The 9,818-nt window shown below is 51.5% G+C and overlaps 1 protein-coding gene across 4 annotated transcripts; it reads left to right on the forward strand.

Moving 5' to 3' along the window:
- The first annotated feature begins 22 nt into the window (after nucleotides 1–22).
- LOC116893868 (sperm flagellar protein 1-like) lies at nucleotides 23–6,318 on the forward strand. Of its 4 annotated transcripts, XM_032895588.1 has the most exons (7): nucleotides 23–216; nucleotides 619–730; nucleotides 1,490–1,619; nucleotides 2,032–2,233; nucleotides 2,577–2,664; nucleotides 2,747–2,843; nucleotides 6,014–6,318. In XM_032895588.1, exons 1-7 carry the CDS (start codon nucleotides 81–83, stop codon nucleotides 6,146–6,148), a joined length of 900 nt encoding a protein of 299 aa, XP_032751479.1. In that variant the 5' UTR covers nucleotides 23–80; the 3' UTR covers nucleotides 6,149–6,318. The 4 variants fall into 4 exon arrangements, with proteins under 4 accessions (XP_032751479.1, XP_032751481.1, XP_032751480.1 ...); XM_032895590.1 differs by lacking the exon at nucleotides 2,577–2,664; XM_032895589.1 differs by lacking the exon at nucleotides 2,747–2,843 and having other exon boundaries at nucleotides 2,577–2,727; nucleotides 6,014–6,089.
- Nucleotides 6,319–9,818: the final 3,500 nt, after the last annotated feature.

The raw sequence follows: 9,818 nt of genomic DNA on the forward strand, positions 1-9,818 counted from the left end.
GTGCCTGGTCTCCCAGCAACGGTCCAAACCCACAAGGTTTCTTCCACTGCGTTTCGCTGCTGCAGACCCACTCCTCTGCCATGCTTAGTGCTTCCAAGCAGAGCTCTGCTACGTTCCTGCCAACGCCTGGAGATATTCACAACCTCTGCGCCTGGCTGGACCGGCTCCCACTCAGCCGCCCCAAGCGCCACTTGGCTCGGGACTTCAGTGATGGTGGTGCGAGTGAGGGCAAGGCGCTATGGGGAGGATGATGAAGAGGACTGACTCAAAGCTGAGGGCCACCCTTGCGTCCAGTCCCTTAGTACGGGTGTGGGTGTTAGGGGAACGGAGCGGTTCTTGAGTCCAAACTCATGCTCCTTAGGAAAGGTAGTAGCAAACATGGCCTCCTGTGGCTCTTCCAGCTCCTCCTGGGCTCTCACGCTGTATTAGCTCCCCAGGCCATCCTACCACTTGGTCTGTCCTGGAGTCTAGGTACGGTGCCGAAGGCTCGGGGACAATCATGGGCTCCCCAGGACAAGCTCGCGTCCTTCCCACTCCATTCCACGCATGTGGTCAGGGATTACAGCTGCAACCCAGGGTCTTAGCCAGGCAAGCCAAGCTCACCTCGCGTTCCCACAGTGCTGGTGGCCGAGATTGTGAAGCACTTCCGCCCTCGGCTGGTGGACTTGCACAGCTACATCCCAGCCTGCAGTACAGACCAGAAGCTAAGCAACTGGAGCCTTCTCAACAGGCAAGGCCTGGGAGCTCAGCCCACCTAGATTGACCCAGGGATGCTCTGGCCAGCTGTGGGTCTCTGACTGCCTCACTGTGGGTCCTTGCCTACAGAAAAGCACCATGACCAGAGTTCCTGGGAGTTCCTTGCTAGGGCAGCCTACCAGCTAGCTTGTTCCCTTACAGATCAGTGGAGGCACGCTTTACTTCACCTCCCAAAATGTCCTCAGACAAGTCTCCACCTGTATGTTTGGTGTGATAAGTAATATCAAGAACACTCAGTCAGAGTAGGGCAGACATGTCCGATGTAGTGCCATCAGTGAGGGCCCTCAGGAAGTGCCTGAGCAGAGCAAGGTGGAGAACATGTGTGGGCACCCAGGATGCTGTATGGGGAAGTCAGAGCCCCCAAAAGACTAACTCAGATTGAAATAGAAGCAGTGCAGGGCTCAGGCCCAGGTACAGTTTCATGGGCTTATGTTTTTGATACTGTTGAGCTGTATCAACAGGACTTACAGAGGGCCAGCCATCAGAGAGATGAGAATGAGTGGAGAAAACACGCCCTGATAGGGCATTCTGTGATCTCCTGAGACAGTCCCAAAGGTCAGGAATGAGATAGGCGTGCCCCCCTTGAGTGCAGAGCAAAACAGAGGCTCTCTGAGAAAGCTAGATGTTGCCCAGTGGCTAGAAGGCATTGCACGGAGGACAGAACTTGAGGGAGGGCTCAACTCCCAGCCCTTGACAGTACTGCTTTGAGAGTGTACCCCTACCTTCTTTGCAGGAAAGTCTTTCGAAAGCTACACTTGTGTATCTCAGACAATGATATCCAAAGGGTGGTATCCAACAGGCCTGGAGTTATCGAATCTATCCTATGTGCACTGAGGGAGAAGATGGAGGCCAGGACTGTTCAGGTAGGCTCAACTGGTACAGCCTTAAGTGTCTGCACATCAATCCAGCCTGCAAGTCTGCTGTATCTTCAGCCCTTAGCACACAGTCAGATAATCTGTCTGTGTGAGAATAAAACAGAGAAATGAATGTCCCTGTGGTCCAGAAAGAAATGAAGTCCATACACGAGGCTACAGTCCTCATTTAGACTCATTCCTGATTTTCCTGCTGTCCGAGAGCTTCCCAGACCCTCATCTCCTTCCTAGCCTGATCCACCTACCCTGGGGCAGTAAAAACACCTAAGAGTTGCTCCAACTACAACCAACCCAAGCCCTTCCCACTCTTCCCCATTTTACACACGAACCCCACCCAGAGTCCACGCAGACCAGACATATCCAGACCAGCTACATTTCACTTCCCAACTTTTGTGCTTTGTAGGACCCAGGACACTCTGGTGTGGATGCTGTCCAACCTTGGGGGGAGCTTACCTCCCACCCACATACCACTAAGATTCAAGATCCCAATGTGGATAATGGCAGCCTGTCAGAGCCCCTCTGGGACTCCTGCAGAGAAGATCACAACATTCCTGAAAGCTGGGCGCATGATGATCTTGAGCTCCCAAACCTTCACAAGAAGGCAGGTATGCTCAGGTGCACCCTGGGCTCAGAGGGGCTAGTGGGCTTCTAAGGAAGGCCTAGTACTTAGGGTCCTGGCTCCATCAATACCCAGAGAGCAACCATCCAAGGGGGACCCTGTGAGCTACGAAGGGAAGCCATTATTCAAACAAGAGGAACATTCCTGAGGTTTCCAGGGCTATGCAAAGGGCCCTGACACCAGGATAGGACCAAGTCCTTCCTTGATAACTTCTGAGTCTGCTTTACCGGCTATGGATCATGTCCCCTCCCCTCATCCATATGTCCTGTCACTAGTGGGTGCCTATCAGAAGCAGGGTCCTGAGCTGATGGTGTCTATTTGTCACACAGGCCTACAGAGCCCTCCAGCCCCCTCCAGCACGAAGATCCTTCAGAATCAAAGGGATTTGGAGAAAATGGGCTGCTGTGCTTGCAGAGGGTGGACTTTTATCTCTCAAATTCTCCCTGCCCACCTCCTTATGACCCCTATCCTGGATTAAAGGTCAGTGTTTACCTTTCAGGGACTCAATTGAAGGGCTCTGGGATCACGTGGTCAGCATCCAGCAGCAGCTGGAGGATAAGGAGCAAGCACTAGCCATTCTGCAGGAGACAGTTAAGGTATGGTCCTATGGGGCATCCCTTGCTTCCTAGACATTCTGAGCTGCAAGGATGCAGAGGGACCCACTGCCTCAGTTGCCCACTCCTTGGCTGAGTTTCTGCAGAGCGGGCACTGACCCAGTGAGGGCTGTATGGGGAGTGCAAGGCTCTGACCAGAGAGAGTCAACGTTCTTTAGGCATTCTTTAGATTCTTTAGAAATTAGTGACCTAGCAGTGATGGCTCAAGGCTTGAATACCAGCAGAGGTGGGATTAATCTCAGAATCTCTGTGAGTTTGAGTCTTGCCTGGGCTACAGAGAGGACAGCCAAAGCTACACAGACAAACCCTGTCTTGAAAACTTGAAGAAGGGGTTGGGGATTTAGCTCAGTGGTAGAGCGCTTGCCTAGGAAGCGCAAGGCCCTGGGTTCGGTCCCCAGCCCTGGGGGAAAAAAAAAAAAAAAAAAAAAAAAAAAGGAAAGAAAACAGTCTGTGAGCCATTTCAGTCCTTCTCAGAGGCAGGAAAGATATGGTGGGTCCCTAATGTGCTCACCACCTGCCTCAATGGTCTGTCCATACCAGACCCAAGTGCAGCTCAGGAATATAAGATGGCAGTGTGGTCTGGGGCCCATCTCAGGAAGCAGATGCTGGGCGGACACTTGAAAGCAGGTAGAGTGGGATGCTGGCTGGAGAGTCTCCTGCCTGCCCCCCACTAGCCTGAACTGGGCCTTGTCTTTCTCTTCATCTCCAAAAGCCAGGGCCCTCGAAACAACCCACCTGGGGATCCTTGTGAACCATTTAGATGTGCACACCTGGTTTCGATGCACATCTGGTTCTATGGAACACACTTAGCTCTGCACACCCGGCTCTGTGATACACAGCGTATTCTGTAGTGCACACCCGGTTCTTTGGTGTGTGCCTGGTTGTGTGGTCCATGCCTTGCTCTCTGACAGACATTTGGTTCTGCAGGCACGTCCCTGCCCTTGCACTGTCCCTTCCCTCTCCCTTTATCCTGGGGACACAAAAGAGCTAAGACAATAGGGAAGAATGGAGACTCTGCACCAATAGCCACGGGTCACAGGGGCTACCGGAAATTGCAGTGCCATCTCAGTTCCTGGTATGCACCCAAATCTTGACGAGTTATCTTCTTGTGAAAACAGGAAAGTGATGTGATATTGTTGTGGCTTTGGACTTACAGAGCAGAAGTAGAGAGGAAGCAGTAAGGAGAACTGAAGTTGTTGCCTCCATCCACCCCGCTTGTTCACAGCGCAGCTCTCCCCACTGTTGCCCCAGCTCCTGTGCTGGCCAAGGGAACTGTAACTCTTCACTGGAGACCCAGAGAGCAAACAGACCCACTTGCCACCTAAGGGTTGGCACTCACACAGCTTGCCATTTAAGGGTCGAATACCACTTGTAAATTGTCACAAAGTGAGACACGAAACTGGAGGAATTTGTTGTGATAGACAGGATGTTATCAAGCCTGTGGCTGGGCCCCATGGGATGGAATCCATTGCTGGATCTAGCCATACAGCTCCCTGGCTTTCTGATTTTTTTTTTTTTCTCTTTTCTTTTTTTTGGAGCTGGGGACCGAACCCAGGGCCTTGCGCTTCCTAGGCAAGCGCTCTACCACTGAGCTAAATCCCCAACCCCAGCTTTCTGATTTGAATGAAGAGTAGTGAGTGGAAAGGTGTCCAGAACATGGGCTTTACGCACTGCCTGTGAATGCAGCGTCACGCTCCACAGGTCCAGGGAGAGACATTGTCTTTCATTGTCTGCTGTGAGGCTGGCTCCCCACCCTGATCTACATGCCTTCCTTCATACTACATGGGGATGAGACAGATCCAGTTTTTCTGCTTGAGGAGCACGGTGGGGATCTTGGTTTCTGATGGGAGAAAGTTTGGGAAAAGGTCATCCTTGAAGTAGGCATGGAGGGACCACAGATGCCCCAGTTGTGCTGAGGAGAACTGCTCAAGCTGTGCTTCTCTCTCTCTCTCTCTCTCTCTCTCTCTCTCTCATTTTTGTGAGGCTGAGTCTTGCTAACTAGCCAGAGTAGCCTGAAGTTTCAGTGATCCTGTCTGATCCTCAGGGATCCTCTGCCTCCCTGGGACTAGGATTGTAGGTGTGTGTTACCATTCCTGGCTTTAGCAGCCCCATGTTCATTCACTTATGCTTTTATTTAATTAAAAAAATTATGTGTAGCTGGGCATGGTGACACGTGTCCTTAATTCCAGAATCAGAGGTAGAGGCAGGAGGATCTCTGTGAGTTCAAAGCTGGCTTGGTCTACATAGAAAGTTCCAAGACAGCCAGGACTACATAGACAGAGTATCAAGAAAATGTTGTTGTTTTTTAATTTGTGTGCATCTGGGTATGTGCAGATGCCCATGGAGAACAGATGCATTAGACTCTCCTGGAGCTGGAGTTGCTGGTGCTTGTTAGCTGCCTGATGTGGGTGGTAGAAAGCAAACTCTGAACTTCTCCAAGAGATTACCAGTACATACACACTCTCCCCACCAACACCCTTCTTAATTTTTTAAAGACAGGGTCTCTCTACATAGCTCTGGCTGTCCTTGAACTCACTATGTACACCAGGCTGGCCTCAAACTCCGAGTTTGTACTGGGATGAAAGGCATGCGCCACCAAACCTAACAAGAGTATGCACTCCTAACCTTAACTACTGAGCTATCTCCACCCCTCCCCCTACACACACACACACACACACACACACTTCTTGAGTCATCAACTTTTGGAAGTACATGTTGAACAGACAGCACAGCAGCCACATATCTACCCGTCATCTGTTGCTTCTGCAAATATGCCCTGAGTTACTCTCCAACTAGGTGCTTGGCTCACAGCAAAGGCTCAGTCCCTCTGCAGCCCTGCCCTGCCCTGCCCTGCCCTGCCCTGCCCTGCCCTGCCCTACCCTGCACTGCATTTGGCCTTTCTGGCTGAAACAGGGAATCAGGCAGGAGGCCTGGGTTCCAGCAGGGAACAGGAGGAGAAAACCCAGCCCTCCACAGCCTGCCAACCCTGTGAGCTCCTTGGGTCCAGGTCCTCCCAAAGGGCCTGTGGTCCTGTCCTGAACCACGAGACCCGGAACTGTACACTCATTTCCTAGAGGGTAGAGTTGCTGGAGGCCTGGCTGGCAGCTAGACGGACTTCTTTAGTTACTTTCAGACTTGTGTGCTCTCTGAAGATTTTGCAGATGAAGGTGATGAGGTTGGAGCATCTGGTACAGCTGAAGGACCAACGGATCTGGGAGCTGATGAGAACTGGCCCGGAGGAGCATCAGATCTGGAGGAACCCCCATCCAGAGTCATTCAGACCTTGATCCTGAGCCCAACTGGAGCTTCTCACTGGTCACGCAGCCTCAAAGTGAGATGTGAGGTGTGGAGGCCGAGCACCTTGGGGCCAGACACAAGTTTGGACAGTTTTGAGCTTGGTTCTCCCAATCCCCCAGTATCTTGTCATCATCATCGATTTGCTACATTTATGAGCTCACAAAGTCCTGGTCTGTGCAGTGCCTCAGGGTCGCCTTGGAGGGTAGGTGGGAACTTTTAACCATGTACTACCCTGAAGTTTCGTAGAGATTCCACCGATAGGGACCCCTGGAAGATTTTGCAGGCCTGAGCCTGCTGGGCTTTTCCACTGCTGGGGGACACAGAGAGGAAAGTTGCTGGATAGGCAGGAGGAGAGGATGCCACACCCCTTCTAAGGTGGCCTGGTAACCTACTTTTGCCCTGAAGATTTGGTGAGCCAGGTGGTATAGATGTTGGGTTTCAAGACCTGGATGCTGCTGCTAGCCTCTGGGACATCCTCAGCCTTCTGGACACCAACCACATCTGCAGACAGGGATTGGGGTGCATGTCTGCTACATAGCTGTCTTGCTTCTATATCCAGATGGAACTTAGATGGGGGCCTCCTCTGCTTCCTCATAGCCACCACTCTCCCTGGAGTCAACCCTCTCTGTGCCTGTAGGCCATGGCTGGCTCCTGAAGGCTCTCAGGAAGTAGGAGCAGGCAGTTTCCGTCATGAGTCAGAAGCACGTCACTCACTAGCCGCAGGTCCTACCACCCGTTCTACTCTGAGTCACTTTTCAGAGTTCCAGTCAGTAAGGCAGTGTCCCAGTGTCTAGCTCTGTCAGCACTGACCCCTGTGGTCAGCTGATTGTGAAAGCTTTGTTCCAGGCTGAAGCAGGGGACCTCCAGGAGAGGAGCCCTACTGTCTTCCATTAGTCCGAGCCAAAGTCCACTGCAGAGGGGGACACTTCTGTTGCATGGGGCATGGATAGGTGTCCAAGACAGAATCCTTCCCTAAATGACTGTAGACCCCTCCAGAGGGAGTCGCCACAGTTCTAAATGTAAAGCCAGGGAGGTGGGAAGAAGGGCCAAGGGGCTCAGTCAGCCCAGGCCCAGACCTGGCCAGCCCTCCAAGTCCCCACCTGCAGTGATAGTTCAATCCAGCTTTCTGGGCCAGGCACATGCACATGTGTGTATGAACAGACACTCATCACACAAAAACACACATGGAGGCTGCTGCTTTGATGGTCAGGAAGCCTACCGCGGGCAGACTGATGCTGTGGACTTTTGTGTGAACGCATATGGGACAATGTGTGTGACTGTGTATGTGACAGTGTGACACTGGGTATAACTGTCAGGAACACTGTGTGACCGTGTACCCGACGCTCTGACAGTGTTTGACTGTACATAACCGCGTGACCTTGTAAGTGTGTGTGGCTGTGTACTGACTATGTGATGCTTTGTGGCTGAGACTCTGTGCTTGCATGCAGGACTGTATATGTGACGCTATGTTTGTAAAGTGGGAGAGCCAATACCGGTGCCATCATGATAGCCTCTAGATGGATGGCAAGGATGCAGTCCAGGGGGTTGACAGGCTGTGGCTCCTGCACTGGCCGCTCCTCCCTGGTCAAACACTGCCTCCTAGGCCTCGTGGACTGGGCCTGGGCCAGCACATTCTGGGCTTTGGGCAGAAAGAATGTAGCTGGAAAAACCAGAAAACAGGACTTCAGGTGAGCATGCCACTCCCTCAGGGAGGGACCCACTCAATACAGGAGCATGTGTTGTAGCTCAGGTAACAGGCGCCTCCGGTGTTTCATAGGCAAGACCTGGCTTGCCCACCCAAAGCCACATACCAGGAAGCTGGTGAGGCAGAGGCCTGACGAGCTGGAGTTCCCCAGGGATGAGGAACTAGAATACTCACTCCGAGGTGACCTGAAAGAAGCCATTTAGTCAAGCTAGAGCAGGAGTCGGGATCACAGTGGCGCCAACCCCACAAGATGCTGAAGCCTGGACTACTGTGATAGGTTTCTGTGATATGGCCTTCAGGATATGCTGACAATTGTCTGCTTCTCCCTACTGAGAACTCAATCCTGGTGGCTCCCTGTGCCCACAGCTCCAGCTTCCTCTTTCTCATCCCAGACCACGTTGTCATTTGACCTCATCCTCTCAGGAACACCAACCACATCTGCTGTCTGTATGTCTAGAGTTTCCACTTTGGACTGTCTTAGTTTTATTTCTAGTTACTGTGACAAAACACCGTGACAAAGGGCTTGTCTCAGCTCGAAGTGCAGGTTCCAGTCCATCACAGTGGAGAAGTCACAGCAGCTGAAGCTTAAAGGAGCTGGTTCTGTTGTACCTGTAATCACAAACAGAAAAGAAGGACCACGAGCCTGCTTATGCTCAGCTTGGTGTCTTTTATACACATTCCAGGACCCAAACCCAGGGAATGGTCCCACCCACAATGGGCAGGTCTTCCTGCCACAATTAACATAACATAATCCCCACAGACAAGCCTTCTTAGAAACTCTTTTTCTCAAGTAAATCTAGATTGAAGTCGACAAAATTAACAATTACAAACTGTAATTTAGGAGGTGAGGTGACTGAAGTCACTCTAATAAAGCAGGCTGCTTGCCTCGGGGACAATCCTTACGTGCTTGTCCGGGCTAGGAGCACCTGGTGTCTGTGAACTGATGGGGGTGGGGGAAGGGGGGAGGGGAGAGAGAGAGAGAGAGAGAGAGAGAGAGAGAGAGAGAGAGAGAGAGAGGGTTAGGGTGCCACCTGGAGGACATTTGTGGGGACTGCAGGTGTGGAGGCACATGCCTAATTTAACCCAGCACCCAGGAAGCTGAGGCAATTGGATTCCTGATTTACAGAACAAGTTCCAGATAATAAATAGAACTTGGTCTCCAAAAAAAGGAAAAAAAAGTTGAGGGAGTTGGAGAGATGCACAGTAGTTAAGAGCACTGACTGCTCTTCCAGAGGTCCTGAGTTCAATTCCCAGCAACCACATGGTGGCTCACAGCCTCTGTAATAGATCCAATGCCCTCTTACGGTGTGTCTGAGGACAGCTACAGTGTACTCATCTACATAAATAATTCTTTAAAACAAAAGCAGTTGAGTACAAATGAAGAATGGGGACCCCAGCCATCCCCATCTAACATCTTACCAGTATCTTTGGAGAGAAAATTCATTCTCTAGATTTCATGATCTAATTGATTTTCTCCAGGTCTTAGGGGTTCTTCTCTCATGGACCTAACATTATGTCAAGACAACTTGCCCCAGAATTTGTTTTGAGACAGGGTCTCTGTGTAGCCCTGGCTGTTCTAGACCAAGCTGGCCTCAAATTCAGAGATCCACTTGCCTCCACCTCCCAAGTGCTTAGATTAAGGGCATGCAGCCAGACCCTGGGATTGTTCGGAATGCGAGGGTCATTATAGGAATGTCCTGTTAGACCCAAATAGAGAAGTCCTTGAAGGACAGCTGAGGCCGTCGCCTCCCACCCCTGGGGCAGCGACACCTTATCTTGAAAGTAAGTGGGTCCACTTGCAGCACACCCAGGAAGTGGAGACTGACCTGACGCCGTGCCTGGGTTTTACCCTTGCTCTCTGCAGCTGCTTGTGGAAATACCCAGTTCAGGGAAACTAGAGACTTTCTGATGAGGTACAAAGTGTGGTGTTTTATAAAAATATAAGGAGAGAAGGA

The sequence above is a fragment of the Rattus rattus genome, chromosome 2 (assembly GCF_011064425.1).
Source record: "Rattus rattus isolate New Zealand chromosome 2, Rrattus_CSIRO_v1, whole genome shotgun sequence".
Classification (NCBI taxonomy): Eukaryota; Metazoa; Chordata; class Mammalia; order Rodentia; family Muridae; genus Rattus; species Rattus rattus.